General features: G+C 45.5%; 1 protein-coding gene across 13 annotated transcripts in view; it reads left to right on the forward strand.

Moving 5' to 3' along the window:
* The window catches only part of LOC144505278 (NACHT, LRR and PYD domains-containing protein 3-like), a 108,181-nt gene that overhangs the window by 78,047 nt on the left and 7,426 nt on the right, over nt 1–22,708 (forward strand). For 12 of the 13 annotated variants that reach the window (XM_078231339.1, XM_078231345.1, XM_078231337.1 and 9 more), the window contains 4 exons: nt 1,395–1,565; nt 1,682–1,852; nt 4,863–5,033; nt 12,202–12,372. In XM_078231339.1, coding sequence (XP_078087465.1) covers nt 1,395–1,565; nt 1,682–1,852; nt 4,863–5,033; nt 12,202–12,372 — 684 coding nt within the window. The remainder of the gene's footprint in view (nt 1–1,394; nt 1,566–1,681; nt 1,853–4,862; nt 5,034–12,201; nt 12,373–22,708) is intronic. The other variant, XM_078231348.1, reaches the window with a different exon arrangement.

A 22,708-nucleotide genomic window follows, 5' to 3' on the forward strand; every position in this document is an offset into this window, starting at 1 on the left:
TCCTCAAGAAATTATCCCCTCTGACTGATTCATTTGGTGAGGAAAGTTAGATTCTAACTCACCTTGCAGACATCTTTTCAATTCTAAGTGAACTGAACCTAAAATTGCCAGGAAAGGATGATAATTACTTTTGGCACTGGGAAAAAATAGATGCTTTCCAAAAGTAATTGAAAGTTTAGCAAGTGCAAGTAAAAAGCCAAAACTGTTGCGTGCTCCACGCAATGCTACGGCACATCGAAGGAAACAGTTTAGTAAGGGAACTATCAATAGACTGACAAGTCATTTTCAGTCATGTCTGGCAGCGCTGGGCGAAAGTTTTTGTTGCTACTTTCCAGAGAAGAAGTTTCAGATTTTGAAAGAGAAGAGGTGGGTGAAAAATCGCTTTGCATTTGAGACCCCAGAATCAATTACCATCTTTCAGCTGACTGCAAATGATGAGTCTGAGCTGTTCCACCTGACATGTGACAGCACATTAAAAACATGCCACAAATCCATGAGGTTGTCAGCATTCTGGATTAATATCTCCCAGGAGTCAGCAGTGTTGAGTAAAACAAGCATCTTGTTGCTATTGCCCTTCACAACGACCTACATGTGCAGGTTGCAATTTTCCATTCTCACAAAGGTGAAGACTGCACAAAGGAACCGGCAGAGCTCTGCACCCAAGATGTGTATTTCTCTCTCATCTTGTGAACATGATTCGAGAGAAATCGTGCCAACCAAGCAGGCTCACCTGTCACATTAAATGTAGGTGAGCATGGCGCGAGTCCCGAAGGTTGGCCATGTGGCAAAAATGGGTCACGAGGAAAAAAGTTTGAAAAACGTGACTTTAAAGATTTGCTCCGGGGATGTACACCTAAAGATTTTCCATGAGTTCTGTAACACTGTCGCAGTTATCCTGTCTGTTTGGTTGTTTACCACTGAGCCAATTGTGGCCAGGCCCCGAAGGACACAGCTGCTGGACTGGGACTGTGGCAGGTGATGAGGGAACCAACAAGAGGGGGAAAACATACTTGACCTCATCCTCACAAATCTGCCGGCTGCAGATGTTATCCTGATTTCCCTCATCCTATAATGTTTCCTTTCATTTCTTGTATGATGGGAGCTGCTGGACGCAAGGAATAATCCAAACCATCTGTGTTGGTATTTTTTATTCTGTCTCTTCCTACATGTACATCTTTGAAAATGATCTTGCTGTACTGTACCAATCTTTGAGAGTTTGTTGCATTACTTTTTTTAATTAAAATGTTCAATAAAAATATTTTCACAGAATCTGAAAACCTAATATGGTACTTAGTAGCAGTACATTTAGAATCGGGTAGTTACCCTTATTAATGCTATTTGTTCTCCACCTCCTCCATCGTCCCAACCATCACTTTATCTCCTTTCATCTTCAGACTGGAGGAAAACATTCTCACAGATTGTGGTGCCAAGGATCTGGTCTCTGCTCTCAATACAAACCAGTCACTGACGTATCTGAATCTGAATAATAATAAATTGGGAGATACAGGAGTGAAACTACTGTCTGAGGCTCTGAGAAATCCAGACTGTAAAGTACAAAAACTGTGGTAAGTTACCAGATTTTGTTTATAATAACTGGATATCTGACACTCATTCATATCAGTAATAATGTTATTCACAAATAATCGGATTTATCCAGATTCTTACTGCCTCTGATTTTCAGGCTGGCTGATTGCGGTCTCACAGCCTCTTGTGCCGAGGATCTTGCCTTTACTCTCAGCAAAAATCAGTCATTGATTGAGCTGAATCTTAGTAGTAACAAACTGGGAGATTCAGGAGTGAAAAATCTGTCTGCAGCACTGGCGAGTCCGGACTGTAGAATACAGAAACTGTTGTAAGTACTTGATTGTGAGAGATTGTGTTTATTAACTGGATATTTCTTTACATTTGAATCATAACTAATGTTATTGATAAATTACATTATCAGTGAGTGCTATGAATAAACAAATAGTAGCTTGGTAGCACAATACTTGAATTTTGCCCTGGGACACCTCAACATCGATTCTGGATCCCATGAAATCTCATGGCAGCAAGTCACACATCGGCAAGCAAACCGCCTGTTGATGACCAGGCATTGTCCCCTTCAGCTCATAAATCCTCCTTGTTCAACACCACTTGAAAAAAACACTGAGGGTGGCAAGGGCGCAGAATGTACTCTGGTTGGAGGGACTTCAATGTCCATCACCAACAGTGGCTCAGTAGTACCACCACAGGACGAGCTGGCCAGGTTCTAAAGGACATGGCTGCGAGACTGTGACTGTGGCAGATAGTGAGGAAACTAACAAGAGGGAAAAACATACTTGGCCTCATCCTTACAAATCTGCAGATGCATCAGTCTATGACAGTATCGGTGAGAGTGACTACTGCATAGTCCATGTGGAGACAGAGTCCCATCTTCACATTGAGGATATCCTTCTTCGTGTTGTGTGGCTCTACCAATGTGCTAAATAGACATGGCAACTTAAGACTTCGCATCAGTGACGCTCTGTGGCCCATGAGTAGTGGCAGAATTAGACTCAATTGCACATTGTAATCTCACGACCTGGTATTTCCCCACTTTACCATTCCCGACAAGCGAACGGATTTGACATGGTTGAATGAAGAGTGCAGGAGGGCGTGCCAGGAGCGGCACCAGGCACACCTAAGAAAGAGGTGTCCACCTGGTGAAACTACAACATAGGACTACTTGCGTGCCAAACAACGTAAGGGTCCCTCAGCCCCTGACCTCATTGCTGCCTTGGTTCAAACATGGTATAAGAGCTGAATTGGGGAGGTGAGATTGACAGCCCTTGACATCAAGGCTGCACTTGACCTAGTGTGGCATTAAGTAGCCCTAGCAAAACTGGAGTTAAGGGGAACCAGGGATAAAAGCCGCCTTGGTTGGAGTCATACCTGACACAAAGGAAGATGGTTGTGGTGGTTGGAGTTTAGTCATCTTAGCTCCAGGACATCACTACAGGAATGCCTCAGGCTCAACCCTCTTCTGCTGCTTCATCAACGACATTCCTTCTATCGTAAGGTCAGAAGTGGGATGTTTGCAGATGACTGCACAATGTTCAGTACCATTTGCAACTCCTCAGATACTGAAGCAGTCAATGTCCAAATACAGCAAGACCTGGAGCAGATCCAGACTTGGGCTGACAAGTGGCAAGTAACATTCGCACCACACAAGACCGAGGCAACAACCATCTCCACCAAGAGAGGAGTTGACCAGCACCCCATGACATTCCATGACATTCCCATTGCTGAATCCCCCACGATCAATATCCTGGGCGTTACCATTGACGAGAACTCAACTGAACTCGCCATATAAATAAAGTTGAAAGAAAATTGGCATAGTTCCAAATAACTGACAGGTGGTGATTTAACCTAAGGATCTCCACACATCAGGTGAAGGGCAAGGTTGAGAAGACAGGCCTCCATGAATAACCTTGGCCGGTATGGGATTTAAACCCATACTGTTAGCATCACTTTACATTACAAAACAGCCAACTGAGCTAACCAACTCCCCAGCCATTTAAGTAATGCGCGACGAGAGACTAGGAATCCTATAACTCACCTGCCTCCAAAGATGTGTGGGTTAGGTTGATTGGCCATGCTAAAATTGCCCCTTTGTGTCCTGAGATGCGTAGGTTAGCAGGATTAGCGGGTAAATGTGTACGGATATGGGGGTAGGGCCTGGGTGAGATTGTGGTCGGTGCAGACTCGATGGATCAGATGGCCTCTTTCTGCATTGTAAGGTTTCTGTGATGATTCTATGACTCTCAAAGACTGCCCACTGTACAGGACATAAGCCAGGAGTGTGATGGAATACTCTCCACTTGCCTGGATAAGTGCAGCTCTCATAACACTCATCACTATCCAGAACAAAGCAGTCCATTTGATTGGCATCCCTTCCACAAACATGCACTCCCTCCACCACTGACACAGTGACATCAGTGTATAGCATCTTCAAGCAAAGTTCAGTAAAGTTTATTTACTAGTCACAAGTAAGACTTACATTAACACTGCAATGAAGTTACTGTGAAATTCCCCAAGTCGCCACAGTCCAGCGCCTGTTCAGGTCGATGCACCTAACCAGCACGTCTTTCAGAATGTGGCAGGAAACCCACGCAGACATACGGAGAACATGCAAACTCCACACAGACAGTGGCCCAAGCCTGGAATCAAACCCGAGTTCCTGGCACTGTGAAGCAGCAGTGCTAACCGCTGTGCTACAATACATTACAGGAACACATTAAGGCTTCTTGTAAAATAAATGCTGGTCCGGGTCCCATGAGTGAATAACATTAAAAAAATTGCAAGCCCAACTGATCGTCTGGAATTTGTTGTTAGTGTAATTCCTGGCAGACTCAGAATTACACTAAGAACCACTTTATGATTCTCAGTCAGACTTACAAGGTTCCTTACTTACATTTGTTAGAAGCTAACTGTTCATATGCAGAGCCAAGTCCTCTTCAGGTAAAAGGAATTTACCCAGCAATTGCGCTTTTTCATTTTAACGAAGCTTTGTGGACTCTGTTCCTGAGTGCAGCAACACCTTGAACAATCGGGGTTCACTTGCCATCCGACCATCAGTTTTTCATGCTGTATAGATTTTTATTCACTTCAAAATTGGTAATCTTGCGTATCTGTCCTAATGAATTCAAGACCAAATGCTTTGACAGCATATCTTTTATCTTGAGAAAAATTAATAGATGTTACATTATCATGATCAATTGCTGTCTTAATAAACACTCTCCGTTATTACCAGTGTTATCGATCTCGGTGCTAATAAATCATCATGGTGTTATTAAGCACTGGAGCTTATCCAAATTTAAATTATCTATGTTTCTGATCTTCAGGCTGAATGAAGTGGGTCTCACATCCTCTTGTGCCAAGAATTTAGTTTCAGCGCTGAATGCAAACCCACACCTGACGGATCTAAACCTGGGTTATAATAAACTGGGCGATTCAGGAGTGAAACAATTGTCTGTGGCTCTGGGTAAACTGGAATGTAAAATCCAGAGATTGCAGTAAGTACCAGAATTTGTGAGATTCTGTTGGCGATGTCTGACAATAAACATTTATTAATATTATCAGTAAGAATGGCATTTCGTTAGTATAACTATGTTTAATAACAGCACAATTAATTATCATTTAAATGATGTGATTGCACTGGAGAGGGTGCAGAGGAGGTTCACCAGGATGCTGCCTGGGATGGAGCATTTAAGTTACGCAGAGAGGTTGGATAAGCTTGGGTTATTTTCATTGGAGCAGAGAAGACAGAGGGGCGACCTGATCGAGCTGTACAAGATTATCAGGGACATGTACAGAATGGATAGGCAGCAGCTCTTCCCCATAATTGAAGGGCCAGTCACGATGGAACATAGGTTCAAGGTAAGGGGCAGAGAAGTTTAGAGTGGATGTGGGGGAAACGTTTTTATCCAGAGGGTGGTGAAGGTCAGGGATGTGCTGCCTGGTAGGGTGGTAGAGGTGAGTTGCCTGTCATCCTTTAAAAAGTACCTGGATGATGAACCGCTTTGGATACTGTTGAGGGGAATGGCCTTTCAGGGGAAAACAGCAACAGTCAAATCTGTTACACCATGGTTGGTTCTGCTGCAGAGGGGAGGAATAAAAAATGTGGGAATGCAATAGTTATAGGGGATTTAATTGTAAGGGGAACAGATATGTCTTGGAGCGGCTGCAGGACATTCTGAAGGGGGCGGGCGAATATCCAGTGGCCGTAGTACACGTTAGTACAAATGACATAGATGTGGAATCTGTATAGGCCGAGTTAAGAAACAACAAGGGGGGAAAAACCATTGGTGGAAGTGGTATACAGACCACCAAATTCTGGTGGTAATGTTGGACAAAGCATTAGACAGGAAGTCAGAGATGCATGTGTTAAAGGAACATCTGGGATTTTAGGTGACTTTAATTTGCATATAGTTTGGGAGAGTTAAAATAGTCACAGTACAATCGAGGAGGAATTTCTGGAGTGCATATGGGATGGTTTTCTCGAGCAATATGTTGAGGAACCAACAAGAGAGCAGGCCATCTTGGACTGGGTGTTGTGCAATTAGAAAGAATTAGTTGGCAATCTAGTTGTGAGAGTACCCTTGGGGACGAGTGACCATAATATGGTAGAATTTTGTGTCAAGGTGGATAATGATGTAGTTGAGTTTGAGACCAAGGCCCTGAATAAAGGTAGCTATAATGGTATGAGGCATGAAGTGGCCATGATGGACTGGGAAACTGTACTGAAAGGAAAGACCAGTGGACAGGCAATGCAGGCATTTAAAGAACCAATAAGTGAACTCCAGAAGTTGTTTATTCCTGTTTGGCGCAAGAGTGGCAAGGGAATTGTGGCCAAACCATGGCTTACAAGGGAAATTAGAAGTTATCAGATTCAAGGAAGAAGCATTCAAATTGGCAAAAAAGGCAATAGGCCTGAGGATTTGGAGCAGTTTAAAATTCAGCAAAGGAGGATCAAAGGATTGATTATTAAGGGAAAAATGGAGTATGAAAGTAAACTAGCAGGTAACGTAAAAACTGAGTGTAAATGTTTCTGCAGATATGTGAAGAGAACATGTAGCCAGCCCCCTTACAGTCAGAAATGGGAGAATACATAACGGGGAATAAAGAAATGGCTGAGTAATTAAATTTGTACTTTGCATCAGTCTTCACAAAGGAAGACATGAATAATGTACCAAAAGTGCTGAGAGAAACATGTTTTAGTGAGCAACTGAAAGAAATCAGCATTCGTAGAGAAATGGTTTTGGGGAAATTGATGGATTGAAGGTGGATAAATCTCCAGCTTCTTTAATTTCCATCCCAGAGCACTTAAGGAAGTGGCCCTGGAAATAGTAGATCAATTGGTGGTTATTTTCCAAAATTATTTGAACTCTGGAATAGTTCCAACAGATTGGACGGTAGCTAATGTAAGCCCACTCTTCAAAAAGGGACGTTGAGAGAAAACAGGGAACTATAGACCAGTGAGCCTAACGTCGGTACTGGGGAAGTTGTTCGAGTCTGTTATCAAGGATTTCATAATTCAGCATTTGGAAGGCAGTGGTATAATCAGACAAAGTCAGCTTGGATTTGCAAATAGGAAATCATGCTTGACGAATCTATTGGAATTTTTTGAGGATGTAACCACTAGAGTTGACTGAAGAGAACCAGTGGATGTGGTTTATTTAGACTTCCAGAAGGCTTTGGACAAGGTCTCACATAGTCAGAAGACTATGTAAAGTTAAAGCACATGGTATTGGAGGTAATGTCTTGAGATGAATAGAAAGCTGGTTAGCAGATAGGAAGCAAAGATTTGGCATAAATGGGTTTTTTTCTGATTGGCAGTCAGTGACAAGTGGAGTTCCGCAGGGATTTGTGCTCAGGGCCCGATTGTACACATTATATATTAATTATTTAGAAGAGGGAACTGAATGTATCATTTCCAAATTTGCAGATGACACAAAGCTGGATGGGAGGGTGATCTGTGCGAAGGGTGCAGAGATGCTTCAGCATGATTTGGGCAGGCTGAGTGTGGGCATCTGCATCGCAGACGCAGTATAATGTGGATAAATGTGAGGTTATCCACTTTGGTAGCAATAATAGGAATGCAGATTATTACTTAAATGGGTGTAAATTGAGGAAGGTGGATACTCAACAAGACATTGGAGTTCTCATGCATCAGTCGCTGAAAGTAAGCAGAGAGAGAGAGTGTTGTCCTATGGGTAAGTTGCTGAATTGGGGGAAGGCTAACTACAGCCGGATTAGGCAGGATTTGGTGGCTGTTGATTGAGAGAGGCTGTTCGAGGGTAAATCCACATCCGGCATGTGGGAGTCTTTTAAGGAGCAGTTGATAGGACTGTGGGACAGGCATGTGCCTGTAAATAGGAAGGATAGGAAAGGTAAGATTCGAGAGCCGTGGATAACCAGTGAAACTGTGGGTCTTATCAAAAAGAAAAAAGAGGCATACATGAGGTCACGCAGCTAAAAACAGATGGAGCACTGGAGGATTACAGAGAAAGTAGAAAAGAACTCCAGCGGAGTTAGAAGGGCAAAAAGGGGTCACGAAATGTCCTTGGCAGACAGGATTAAGGAGAATCGTAAGGCATTTTATACATATGTTAGGAACAAGAGGGTTGTCAGGGAAAGAATCGGACCTCTCAGGGACAAAGGAGGGGAATTATGCTTAGAACCAAAGGAAGTAGGTGAGATCCTAAACGAATACTTAGCATCAGTATTCACAAAGGAGAGGGACATGTTGACTAGTATTGTATCAGAGAGATGTGTTGACCCGTTAGAAAACATCTCAATTACAAGGGAGGAAGTGTTAGGTTTTTTAGGAAACATTAAGACTGACAAATCCCCAGGGCCAAATGGCATCTATCCTAGACTCCTCAGGGAGGCAAGAGATGCATTGCTGGGCCTCGAACAGAAATCTTTGTCTCTTCACTGGACACAGGTGAGGTCCCAGAGGATTGGAGGATAGCAAATGTGGTCCCGTTATTTAAGAAGGGTAGCAAGGATAACCCGGGTAATTATTGGCCGGTGAGCTTGACGTCCGTGGTAGGGGAATTGTTGGATAAGATTCTTAGAGAAAGGATGTATGCACATTTAGAACTGAATAATCTCATTCGCGACAGACAGCATGGTTTTGTACGAGGGAGGTCATGCCTCACAAATTTGGTTGAGTTTTTTGAGGAGGTGACAAAACGATTGATGAGGGAAGGGTCATGGATGTTGTCTATATGGATTTTAGTAAAGCGTTTGACAAGGTCCCTCATAGCAGGCTGGTGCAAAAGGTCAAATCTCACGGGACAAAAGGTGAGCTAGCCAGATGGGTGGAGAACTGGCTTAGCTATAGAAGAAAGAGGGTAGCAGTGGAGGGGTCTTTTTCCGGTTGGAGGTCTGTGACTAGTGGTAGTCTGCAGGGCTCTGTACTGGGACCTCTGCTGTTCGTGATATATATAAATGATTTGGAGGAAGATGTAGCTGGTGTGATCAGTAAGTTTGCGGACAACACAAAGATTGCTGGAGTTGCGGATAGTGATGAACATTGTCAGAGAATACAGCAGGATATAGATAGGCTGGAACATTGGGCGGAGAAATGGCAGATGGAATTTAATCCAGATAAATGCGAAGTGATGCATTTCGGTAGATCTAATGTAAGGGGGAGCTATACAATAAATGGCAGAACCATCAGGAGTATAGACAAACAGAGGGACCTGGGTGTACAAGTCCACAGATCCTTAAAGGTGGTGAAGAAGGCATGTGGCATGCTTTCCTTTATTGGACAGGGCATAGAATATAAAAGTTGGCAGATGATGTTGCAGCTGTATAGACCGTTGGTTAGGCCACATTTGGAATACTGCATCCAGTTCTGGTCGCCACACGACCAGAAGGATGTGGAGGCTTTGGAGAGACTACAGAAAAGGTTTACCAGGATGTTGCCTGGTATGGAGGGTCTTGGCTATGAGGAGAGATTGGGTAAACTGGGGTTGTTCTCCCTGGAAAGACGGAGGATGAGGGGCGACCTAATAGAGCTGTATAAAATTATGAAGGGCATAGGGTGAACAGTGGGAAGCTTTTTCCCAGGTCGGAGGTGACGAACACAAGGGGTCACGGGTTCAAGGCGAGCGGGCAAGGTTCAACACAGATGTCAGGGGGGACGTATTTTACACAGAGGGTGGTGGGGGCCTGGAATGCACTGCCAAGCAAGGTGATTGAGGTGGACACGCTGGGATCGTTTAAGACTTGTCTAGATAGCCACATGAACAGACTGGTAATAGAGGGACACAAAAGAATGGTCTAGTTGGGCACATGAGCGGCTCAGGCTTAGAGGGCCGAAGGGCCTGGTCCTGTGCTGAATTGTTCTTTGTTAAGAAAGCAAATGGCATGTTGGCCTTCATAGCGAGAGGATTTGAGGATAGGGATGTTTTGCTACAATTGTATAGGGCATAGAAGAGGCCACACCTGGAGTATTGTGTACAGCTTTGGTGTCCTTATCTGAGGACGGATGTCCTTGCTACAGTGGGAGTACAGCAAAGGTTTATCAGGCTGATTCCTGGGATGGCAGGTCTGTCATATGAGGAGAGAATAAGTCGGTTAGGATTATATTCACTAAAGTTTGGACGATTTGAGAGGAGATCTCATAGAAACTTTTAAAATTCTAACAGGGTTAGACAGGATAGATTCAGAAAGAATGTTCCCAATGGTAGGGGAGTCTGGAACTGGGGGGTCATAGTTTGAGGATAAGGGGCAAACCTTTTAGAACTGAGGTAAGGAGAAATTTCTTCACCCAGAGTGTGGTGATTGTGTGGAATTCACTACCATAGAATGTAGTTGAGACCAAAACGTTGTCTTATTTCAAGATGAAATTAGATAAAGCTCTTTGGGCTAACGTGATCAAGGGATTTGGGAGGAAGGTGGGGGGAATCAGGATATTGAATTTGATGATCAGCGATGATAAAAATGAATGGTGGAGCAGGCTCAAAGGGCTGAATGGCCTACTCGTGCTTCTAGTTTCTATGAGCACTTGTCACGTCATAGCATTCAAGGCTGTGGGCCAAGTGCTGGTAGATGGGATTAGGTGGGAGTTCAAATGTTTCCCGTGTGCTGGTGCAGACTCGATAGGCCTCCTCTGCACTGTGTGATTCTATAATTCTAAAGTGATTATCAACATTCGTATTTGTGTCATCAATGAACACAGAGCAAGACCTTTCTTCTGGGATCGTTATCCCAACATATGCTTTTATAAAAAAATCATTCATGGATGTGGGCGTTGCTGGTTGGGCCAGCATTTATTGCCCTTGAATGACAGTCAACCAAATTGCTGCAGGTCTGGAGTCACATGTAGACCAGACAGGACATTACTGAACCAGATGGGCTTTTGCAACAATGAACAATGGTTTCATGGTCATCGTTAGACTTTTCATTCCAGATTTTTATTAAATTCAAATGTCACCATCTGATGTGGCGGGATTGGAACCTGGGTTCCCAGGACATTACCCTGGGTCACACTCGTCCAGTGACAATACCACTGTACCATTACCTCCCGATTGGGAATATGGAACTGTCAGCTGTGACATAGAATCCCTACAGTGCAGAAGAGACTCTTCAGCCCATCGTGTCTGCACCAATTCTCTGACAAAGTATCTTACCCAGGCCTTCCACCGTGTCCTAAACTTATAACTCCACACATTTACTCCTCTAATCCACTGAACCTACGTGTCTTGGGACATTAAGGGGCAATTTAGCATGGCAAATCCACCTAACCTGCACCACTTTGGACTGTGAAAGGAAACCCGAGCACCCGGAGGAAACCCAGGCAAACATGGAGAGAATGTGCAAACTCCACATAGACAGTCGCCCAAGGCCAGAATTGAACCCAGGTCCCCAGTGCTGAGAGACAGCAGTGCGAACCATTGTGCCACCATGTCACCCCTGACATATTGGAAATGATTTGGAAGAGGTGACCAATTAAGTGGCTGCTTCCAGGAGCACAGACAATGACGGCAGTCAGACAATTGAGTCTGTCGAACCAATAGGAAATCTTCGCGTATCGACAACATTGGCTGCCTCACCATCAGGGGTGAGAACAGTCAGTGCATGTAATGGAGGTGCTCACTGAAGATTTTTTTTAAAAATAGAAAGGGACCACAGCTGCCAGGTTATCATTGTGGAGGTGAAATTCCTTTGCAGTGTCGCTGTGGCAGTGGCAGAATCCATGTATCAAACACGCGTGAGGGAGAATTGGTGAACGGAGTGCTGTCCCAGGCCTTTTTCTAACCAGCCCTTCCCCTGCCATCCTCCCACTCAGGTCTGTTGCTAAAATGATGCCTCCGTTCATTGGCTGGGTTATGACCATGAAGGAGGCCATAATTACATCTGTGGGAGAGGGGCCTCAGTGGGCCATTTCAGAGGTTTCATTAACTACCTGCTGCTTGTGGGCGAGTAGTGGTCACCACCCCTATCCCAGTTACAAGCAAAGCGGTCTGGAGGTGAGACTATGATGGTTAACTGCTGCTGGTCAGTAGCAGGAATTTGTGGCCCCCACCCAAATTTGCTGCAGCTTTTGAATTCAAGATTGATCCCCAAATGTACACCATACATCAGTAATAGTTTTATTACTAATTGCATCATTATTACTGTCTCTCTCCATGTGTATATCTTTCTTTATTGCTCTCTTCTATCCAGGCTATGCGATAATGGTGTCTCAGCTGCTAGTATGGAGGATCTCGCCTCCGCTCTAAGTACAAACCAGTCGCTGACAGAATTGGACCTGGGTCATAACAAACTAAAGGATTTAGGACTGAAACTGCTGTCTGCAGGTCTGAAGAACCCAGACTGCAAAATACAGAGACTGCGGTGAGCACATGAGTGTGTAATTGTGTTTGTCTGGTTCTGTACACTATCAGTTATAGTCTAATTAATAAAATGTAAGTGATGCATGGACCAGGGATAGCACTCTTGCTGCTGAGTCAGAATATTGTGGGTTCAAGAGTCAGAATATTGTGGGTTCAAGTGTTACTCCAGAGATTTGAACACAGAATCCAGACTGGCACTCCAGTGCAGTATTGAGGGAGCACAGCCTGGTCACAACTGTTCTTTCAGCTGCTACATGAAACAGAGGTCTCTGTGTGCTTTCAGGTGAAAGTAGAAAGTAGAACAGTACAACGCAGTACAGGCCCTTCGGCCCACGATGTTGTGCCGAACCGAATGTAACTGATACAATGGAACTCCTTTAGAGACGAGCAGGAAAATTAACACCGGTGTCCTGGCCAATGTTTAGCCATTATTAGCATCAATTAAAAAAAGGATGTAATGACCAGTTTCTGGTGAAATCATAGAATCCCTATGGTGCAAAAGGAGGCAATTCGGCCCATTAAGCCTGCACCGACAACAATCCCACCCAGACCCTATCCTTGTAACCTCATATATTTACCCTGCAAACCCCCCTGTCACGAAGAGGCAATTTAGCATGTCCACTCAACCTAACCTGCACAGCTTTAAAATTCCAAAGCCAGAATTGAACCCAAGTCTTAACTGCTGTCAGGCAGCAGTGCTAACCGCTTCACAGCTCCAGGGTCCCGGGTTCGATTCCCGGCTCGGGTCACTGTCTGTGTGGAGTTTGCACATTCTCCTCGTGTCTGTGTGGGTTTCCTCCGGGCGCTCCGGTTTCCTCCCATAGTCCAAAGATGTGCGGGTTAGGTTGATTGGCTAGGCTAAAAAAATTGCCCCTTAGAGTCTTGGGATGCGTAGGTTAGAGGGATTAGCGGGTAAAATATATGTGGGGGTAGGGCCTGGGTGGGATTGTGGTCGGTGCAGACTCGATGGGCCGAATGGCCTCCTTCTGCACTGTAGGGTTTCTATGATTTCTAACCAATGTGCCAGGCTTCAGTAACCATCAAAGGGATTGTTTTGTAAGACACATCAAGCTCCATAGCAATATAAAATGAAAAGATGCTGATATTAATGTAGCACGTTTAAGATCATCAAACATCCCAATATTGTTCACGGAAGTGTTATATAGCAAAACATCAAACTGAGCCACATAAGACATTAGATGACCAAAAGCTGGGTCAAAGGGGTAAATTTTAAGGAATCTATTCAATGAAGAAAGCAAGCAAGAGACATGGAGAGATGTAGGGAGGGTGTTCAAGAGCTTGTAATCAAGGCAACTGAAAACATAGGTACCAATGGTGAAGCATATGACAATGTTAAATTCAAGAGGTTGCTTGACCAGGAGTTACTGCAATGATTCCAGCGATGAGGAAGTATTCCTCAGAAGAAAGGATTGACAGGTTTGGGCCTATATCCATCGGGATTGAGACGAATGAGAGGTGATCTTATTGAAACACGTGCGATCCTGGGGGATTTAACAGGGTGGATGCTAAAAGGATGTTACCCCTTGTTGGAGAGGCTTGAACAAAGGAACACTTGAAAAATAAGACCGATGCAGAGAAATATTTTTTCCTTCAGAGGGTCGTGAGTCGATAGAACTCGTTTCCCAAGAGGGCTGTAAAGGCAGTATCGTTTCATATTTTTAAGGCCAAGTTAGGTAAGATTCTATTTGACATTGCAATCAAAGGGCAGGATTGTCCAACATATTCGCTCGGGGGGCCATATTTGCATATTTTTCTCGCTCAGAGGGCCGATGAGTAAATGTTGAAATGATAAGATTTGGCACAACAATTAACTCAATTTCAAAAAATAGTTGAGGTTTTAAGGAAAGAAAGAAATTGCTGAACGAAAGTACAACAATAAATTAAGTTTAAAAACATTCTAGCATGTGAGAGGGTGCGTGTTTATGTGTTGATGTGTGGGGGTGAGAGTGAATGAGAAACCTGAGACTGGACGAAAGACAGCCTTGCACTCATCTCCACAGACATTGTCTTGCATTCACCACCGCTCACTCAGGTCGTCAGTCTCTTGCACTCACCCACACACACCAACACTCACTCCTACCCACACTTACTCACTTAGTCGCGCTCACGCCTGCTCTCGCATCCTCACTCACGCACTCTCGCTCTCTCTCTCTCTCTCCCCCATTCTCGCACAGTCCCTCACTGCTAACCACTTGCTTAATCCCGGCCACTCGCTCCCACCCTCCCTCCGTCGCTCACTCCCAATCTCGTATTCGCCATGGCAATGTCTCTTCTCCAGTCCCACCAAAACTACGGCCTCCAACGTCTGACTTGCTCTTGCTCTCCCAGGGCTTCAAGTTACAGATAACCTGGTTTGGTGAGCCCCAGCCTCAGTGTTGCTTCGGTTCCTCTGGGCCATACTTTGGACAAATCCGGTAGAAGGATTTAGAAGGGAAGTGGACTTGAGATCACTGCCACTTTAACTATGATCTTATTGAATGGGGAGCAGGCACAAGGGGCATGGCCTTCTCTTTAATTCATATGTTCACATGAGTTGATAGTCAGCAAGCACGAGTGCAGTAGGGGACCAGACCTTTCCGAGGTGAAGGCACAGATAGAAGAGTTTTAGATGATCTCATGTTTTCAATGGGTCGCATGTCAGAGCCCAGTAAGGAGTACCTTGGAACACTTGAGTCTCGAGATAATGAAAGCATGAATGAGAATTTAAGAAAATAAACTAAAGTGCAGACGAAATGGGTTTATGTTGTGGAGGTTTATTGCATTTTGGCATGGACTGCTTCCGTATCTGCAGGAGATTTCTCTTTATTAATACACCTCAGCAAATACAAAGAACTCATGGAGACACTTTTTTCAGAAATCATCTGCCCGCCTATTCTGTCCATCTTAATAGGATGGACCAATCATGTTAATGTGGATTATTTGCCTTGGCCAATTACAACCCTTCTCTCTGGCAGCATGAGAATTTGTTGGTCCGTGGAATCCGGAAGCTCCCACCCTCTTGTGAACCCTCCCACCCCCTTAGCAACTTCAGCTGCGTAGGTAACAGAGTTCGAAAATTCCCATTCCCGCTGACTGCTCAGCATTTTTTATCAGTAGAAATTGCCCCATTCATGCTAATGTCTGGGAACTATAAAAACTGTGCTCTGTGGCTGTATTGTTCATGAAGAATGTGGTTCATCTCACTTAGCTTTCATCCCATTATGCCTTGGGGCAGTCTGTATTTGGCCAAGGTATACAGAATATTTTCAAAAATACCCATTTAAAATCTCTAACAATGGTTATCTGTTTCTATGCAACTGTGCCGTTGTAATTCCAGGCACATCATACTTTTCTCTCTACTATATTCATTTCTAAATTAGTCCACCCGGATTTACTCGTCCTTTAGTACCAGACTATCTTTATTTCCTCTAACAGAGTGGAAAGGGAGGTTAGAGATAAAATAGTGACTTGCAAGGTCAGGGCTTCATAGTCTTTTTTTAAGAACAGTGATGGTGGCAGGTTTAAAGGGGAGGGAATATGTATAATATCAGCTAACATCGGGATCAGGAGAGGAAAGTTGGGTGATCAATTTAGTGGGATTAGAATCACAGGAATAGCACATAGAAACCCTACAGCACAGAAGGAGGCCATTCAGCCCATCGAGTCTGCACCGACCACGATCCCACCCAGGCCCTACCCCCATACCCCTACATATTGTACCCACTAATTCCCCTAACTTACGCATCTCAGGACACTAAGGGCAATTTTATCATGGCCAATCAACCTAACCCGCACATCTTTGGACTGTGGAAGGAAACCGGAGCACCCGGAGGAAACCCACGCAGACACGAGGAGAATGTGCAAACTCCACACAGACAGTGACCCAAGCCGGCAATCGAACCCAGGTCCCTGGAGCTGTGAAGCAGCAGTGCTAACCACTGTGCTACCGTGCCGCCCTGGGTTGAATGGACTAGATTAACTCAGAACTGACATCAGAAAGTTGAGCAGGGAGGAGCACTGAATTAAGTTTCTTTAGCTGGGCTAATGGAAGGGAGGGACACGAAATAGACAGCTGCTCGTATAGTCTCGATCTTAATGACAAAAACGTCCATGACCACCTCATACTTTTTATTGGAGGAGGCAGGCGGGAGGATGTAATAACTCCACAGAGGCGAAAGTCCCGTCATCAAGTTACTTTATTGACACCATACATCTGTACACAGCCAGCTCTTCAGTTGCTCCCTGCTGAATGCAGGCTGGGAGTCTGACACACCTGCTTTAAATAGGGTGCATGCAGCTCCCTGATTTAACCATCAATTAGGACTCCTCAGGGAGATCAAACTCTAACAAGCCAACCTCATTAGCCTGGCTGAAGTCATCACACTCCTCCCCCCCACAAAGTCCGAGGAATCTCCTCGCTTTGCTTCCCCCAGGGGTCTTTTCCTCCGCTTGAGTGCCGAGTCAGGATCCTCCAACTCGGCCTCTGATGTCGGCGGTTGTATTGGTTGGGTGCCCATCTCTTCTGCTGCGAACACGGTCTAGTTCCTCGTCCAATTCAGGTGATCGGGGAATCGCTGTAGCTTCGTCCTCTGTGTCCATTTCGGACCCTGAGATCCCCATCAAGGGTGCAGGGGAGGCAGTACTGGCTTGTCTAGGGGGATTCTGCTCATCACTAGAGCTGCAGGGCGGACTCAGCTCTGGAATGGGTGGAGAGCTTGAGGCCCAGACCTGGTCCAGGTGTTTCCTTACCACTGCCTCGCGGACACATACTCGGTAGGATACCGGTCCGGTCCTCGACTCAACTGTTCCGATTACCCAGGCGGGTCAATTTGCATAATTTCTGACCCAAACACACTCCGCCACTTCAATGTGCCTCTCTCGGCGAGTGTTGTTATAGCCCCTGCATTGGGCTTCCTTGTGTCTTTCTACTTTCCTCCCAGGTTTGGCAACAACAGGCTCAGTCTGGTGCAGGGTGGTCTGCCCATCAGTAACTCTGCTGGCGCAGTTCCCGTGGTGGCGTGTGGAGTGGTCCTATAGTCAAATAACCACCTTGAGAGTTTTGTCTCTAATGAGGCCGCTGGCTGTTATTTCAACCCGGCCTTTAATGTCTGGACTGCTCTCTCCGCTAGCCCATTTGATGCCGGGTGATAAGGTGCCATCTTGATGTGCCAGATCCCATTTGATTTCATAAATTTTGTGAATTCTAGGATCGTGAACACCGAACCATTATCGGAAACTAATACCTCTGGGATCCTGTGTGTTGCGAACGAGGTGCGCAGGTTCACAATGATTGCCATTGTGTTTGCCGAGTTTAGTTTATAGACTTCCAACCACTTGGAATGAGCATGTATGATCATGAGAAACATGGACCCCAAATACGGGCCTGCAAAATCAACATGGAGTCGCGACCACGGTCTGCCTGGCCATTCCCATGGATGCAGCGGGGCTGCCGGTGGTGCCTCCTGCCCCTGTTGCCACTTCTGGCACTGTCCCACCAGTTTCGCTATGTCTGCGTCCAGACCTGGCCACCAGACATAGCTCCTGGCCAGCATCTTCATTTTTGATACCTCCATGGGTGCTCATGGTGTAGATCGACCAGTATGTCCTGACAGCCCTGCCTTGGGACGATGACCTGTGCTCCCCACAGCTGTAACCCACCTCCCACCATGATCTGCTCCCTTTTCGTCAGTATGGGTGGAACTGAGGATGGGCCAGTCTTTCCAGCTGTCCTGTTAGCACCAGGTGCTTTACCTTCGCCAATACCAGGGTCTTTCTGTTTCCACTGGCGTATACTGTGTGCATCCACTGGGAGGGTATCCATGAAGTTTAACCTCATCACGGTCTCCTCCATTCTGTACCAATGGTGGGGTGTCCCGTAACGGTAGCCAGCTTAAGGCATCGGCATTTGCCACTTTTGTCCCTGGTCAGTGCTGCAATCGATACTGATATGCTGCCAGCAATAATGCCCAACACTGGATTCAGGCTGAAGCTATTGGCGGCACTGCTTTGCCTTCCTTCAGTAGGCCCAGCAAGGGTTTGTGATCTGTTACGATCGTAAAGTTTTGCCCATACAAATACTGGTGAGATTTTTTGACTGCGAAGATTACCACCAGTCCTTCCTTTTCAATCTGGGCATATCTTTGCTCTGCCATTGCCAGGGTTCTAGAGGCATATGCTATTGGCTGTTCTTGTCCGTTCTGCCACCTGTGTGCCAGGACTGCGCCCACTCCATATGGGGATGCGTCACAGATGAGTACCAATTCCTCCTTGGGGTCATAATATACCAATACATTTTTGGATGAGAGTTGCTGTTTAATTTTCTTGAAGGCCCTGTCCTGGTGGGTCGACCATTTCCAAATTTTTCCCTTTTTTAGCAACTGGTGGAGGAGATCCAGAATGGAGGCCCTATTCTGTATGAATTTCCCGTAGTATGTTACCAGTCCCAAAATCGACAGTAGCTCTTGGATGGTTGTGGGAGCCGGGGCGTCTTCTATTGCTTGCACCCGATCCTCCAGAGGATGTAAAACCGACTTATCCACTTTGTACCCGAGGTAGGTTACTTGTGGTGCTGAAAAGACGCATTTCTCCCTTTTCAGACGCACTCCCTCTGCTGCAAATCTCCTGAGAAGTTCCTCCAGATTCTGCAAATGTTCTGCCCTTGCTTTGGCCATAATGAAGACATTGTCTAGGTAAATGGCAACCTGTGGTAACCCCTGTACGATGCACTCTATGATCCTTTGGAATATGGCACAAGCTGATGAAACCCCGAAGGACAATCTTTTTTACTGGAAGAGGCCTTTCAGTGTATTTATTGTAACGAATTTTTGTGAATCCTCATCCAGCCGTAGTTGCAGGTATGCATGGCTCATGTCCAGTTTTGTGAATAGGAGTCCTCGTGCCAACTTTCCACACAGGTCCTCAATCCTGGCAATTGGGTATTTGTCTAGCTGAGAGTAACAATTTATCGTTTGTTTGAAATCGCCGCAAAGGCGCACCAAGCCATCTGGCTTTAAGATAGGAACCACAGGTGCCACCCATTCCGCGAACCGGACTGGTTTTATTATTCTTTTGTGCTGTAATCTTTTGATTTCCGCATCAACCTTTACCCTTCACGCAAATGGTACCGGTCGGGATTTGCAAAACTTTGGGACAGCCTCCGGGTCGATGTGCAATTTTCCCTTGACTCCTTTCGGATATTTGCTCAGAACCTCACTCAGGCGACCATTTTCAGCTGGAAGATATTCGTCCAATCTAGCTGAATCTCTTTTAGCCAATTTTGCCCTAATGGTCTCGGTCCTGAACCCTCCACTACCATTGATGGGAGGCTAATTAATTGTTTCCCATAAGCAACTGGCACATGGGTTGTACCCATCACTTTCAGTGGTTCCCCTGTATAGGTTCTTAGCCTTGCCAAAGTTTTGGTCAGGGCTAAGGGTTGGAGTCCATTGCATATCTTCTTAAACACTGTCTCCCCCATGACCGATACGGCTGCGCCTTTATTGACCTCCATTAAAATTGGACGTTCATTCAGTCTCGCTGACAATTTGATAGGTTCTGATTTTGTCATCGCTACGCACAGTAGCTGTTCCTCGTCAGAGGTAGAGGGGAGCTTCCAGGTTGTGCATTCTCCTGTCCCTCGGGCTACGAGTACCTTTTGGCCATGTTGGTTTAGGACACTTGGTTTTCCTCTGTGCATCGTGACACTGGCAACCACAGCAATGTCGTGTCGGGCGGGACTCTACAGGAACTGCTGTCACTCTGGGCTTAACCTGACCTTGTCTTGGTGCTATAGGTGGACTTGGGCTCCCTCGTATCCGAATCCTTCCGGAGGGCCGCTATGTAGTGGCCTGCCCCGTAGTGGTAGTCCCTTAACCCAGTCTCCCTGGTATTGGCCTCTACCTCCATCAGAATACCTTGGAACTCATGCGCTCTGCTTGCCACTTTTTCTAACGACAAGGCCAGCTGTAATGCCTGTTTACAGTCCAGCTGGGCCTCCGCCAACAGGTGATTCTGTATAGTCATATCGTTAATTCCACACACCACTCGGTCTCGGAGCATCTCATTTAGTGTCCCCCGGTATTCTCAAGCCTCTTAGCCTTGTTAAGCAACTGGTGATTGACTCCCCCGCTTCTCCAAATGTGAATTAAATACGGTACCTCCATAGAATCAGGGGTGGCTTCGGGTCATAATATTCTTGAACTAAGTTTGACAAATCTTGGAAGGACTGTGTGCCTCCCGGAAAGTTAAACTGTGCCTAATCGCAAAAGCTGTTGGTTCACACGCAGTCAGCAGGATAACCCTTTGCTTCTCATCTGAGGTTATGTTGTTTGCTCTGAAAAAATACTTCATCCTTTCGACATATTAGGCCCAGTCCTCCACTGCGAGGTCAAAAGAGTCCAATTTCCCAAACAGTCGCATGTTTTCTCAACAATGGCTTACCCTCAATATGTGCAGTAGTTCAGCAAGTTCTTTCAGTTCACTCCTTTTTTCTCGTCGCCACTGTAATAACTCCACGGAGGTGAAAGTCCCGTCACCAAGTTACTTTATTTACACCATACATCTGTACATAGCCCGCTCACCAGTTGCTCCCTGCTGAATACAGTCTGGGAGTCTGACACACCTGCTGTAAATAGGGAGCATGAGGCTCCCTGATTTAAACATCAATTAGGACTCATCAGGTACATCTTTTTGGGTAAAAGAACTCAGCAGGTAGTTCATACTCGAGTAAGCCAACCTCATTCGCCTGGCTGAAATCATCAGAGAGAGGTTTAAAAAGGCAGCTTTCAGTAGACAAAATAAGTTTTGCATTCCAAATGAGCCTGGAAAGGCACCCTTTCCAAGAGGTGGTGGTGTGATATTGTAACTGGACTCATAATGCCGAGACTCAGGGAAATCCTCTGGGGACCCAGGTTTGAAACCCATCGTAGCAGATAGTGGAATTTAAACTCAAGAAAACACCTGGAATTAAAAGTCTAATGATGATCATGAAATCATTGTTGATTTTTAAAAATCCACCTGGTTCACTAATGTCTTTTAGGAAGGAAACCTGTCCTTACCTGGTCTGACCTACATGTGACTCCAGACCCACAGCAATGTAGTTGACTCTCAAATACCCTCTGAAATGGCTTTGGAAGCTACTCAGTTGTATTAAACTGCAACAAAGAAAAACACACAGGAATAAAACTAGACAGACAACCCAGCATCGACGTACGGACCAGAAAGGACAGCGGCAACTGTCGAGCCCTGTCGACTCTGCAAAGTCTTCCTTGCGAACAGCTGGAGGCTGGTGCCAATATGGGAGAGCTGTCTCACAGATTAGTCAGGTAACAGCCTGACATAGCCATACTCACAGAATCATACCTCAGAGATAATATCCTGGGCACCACCATCACTATTCCTGAATATGTACTGTCTTATCAATGTGGCAGCACAATGGTATGCAGTCGGGAAGGAATTGCCCTGGGAGTCGTGAGCATTGACTCTGAACCAGGTATCATGAAACCAGGTTAAACATGGGTAAGGAAACCTCCTGCTGATTATTATTTACTTTCCTCCTCAGCTGATAAATCAGCATTCATCCATGTTAAATAGTGCTTGGAGGAAGCTGTCAGTGTGGCAAGGGCACAGAAAGTACTCTAGATGTGAAGCTTCAATGTCCATTGCCAAGAGTAGCTTGGTAGTACCACCACACACCGACCTGCCTGGCTGCTAAAGGACATAGCTGCTGGACTGGTATGCAGCAGGTGGTGAGGGAACCAACAAGAGGGAAGAACATATTTGACCTCATCCATACCAACCTGCCTGCAGCAGATGCATCTGTTCATGACAATATCGGCAAGAGTGACCACTGCATCGTCCTTCTGTACAGGACGTATTTGCTTCACATTGAGGATACCCTTCATTGTGTTGTGTGGCACTACCACCGTGCTAAATAGGATTGATTTCGAACAGATCTAGCAATTCAAGACTGGGTATCCATGAGGCGCTCTGGGCCATGAGTAGCTGCTGAATTGTACTCGATTACAATCTGCACCCTCATGGCCCCGCATATCCCCCACTCTGCCATTGCCATCAAGCCAGGGGAATCAACCCTGGTTCAATGAAGGGTGCAGGACGGCATGCAGGAGCCACACCAAACATACCTAAAAATGAGGTGTCAACCTGGTGAAATTACAACACGAGATTACTTTTGTACCAAACAGCAATTGGTAAACAGAGCTGAGCCAACCCACAACCAACGGATCAGATCTAAGCTCTGCAGTCCTGCCATGTCCAACTGTGAATGGTGGTGCACAATTGAACAACTCATTGGAGGAGGTGCTCCACAATTATCATCG

The sequence above is a fragment of the Mustelus asterias genome, chromosome 16 (assembly GCF_964213995.1).
Source record: "Mustelus asterias chromosome 16, sMusAst1.hap1.1, whole genome shotgun sequence".
Lineage (NCBI taxonomy): Eukaryota > Metazoa > Chordata > Chondrichthyes > Carcharhiniformes > Triakidae > Mustelus > Mustelus asterias.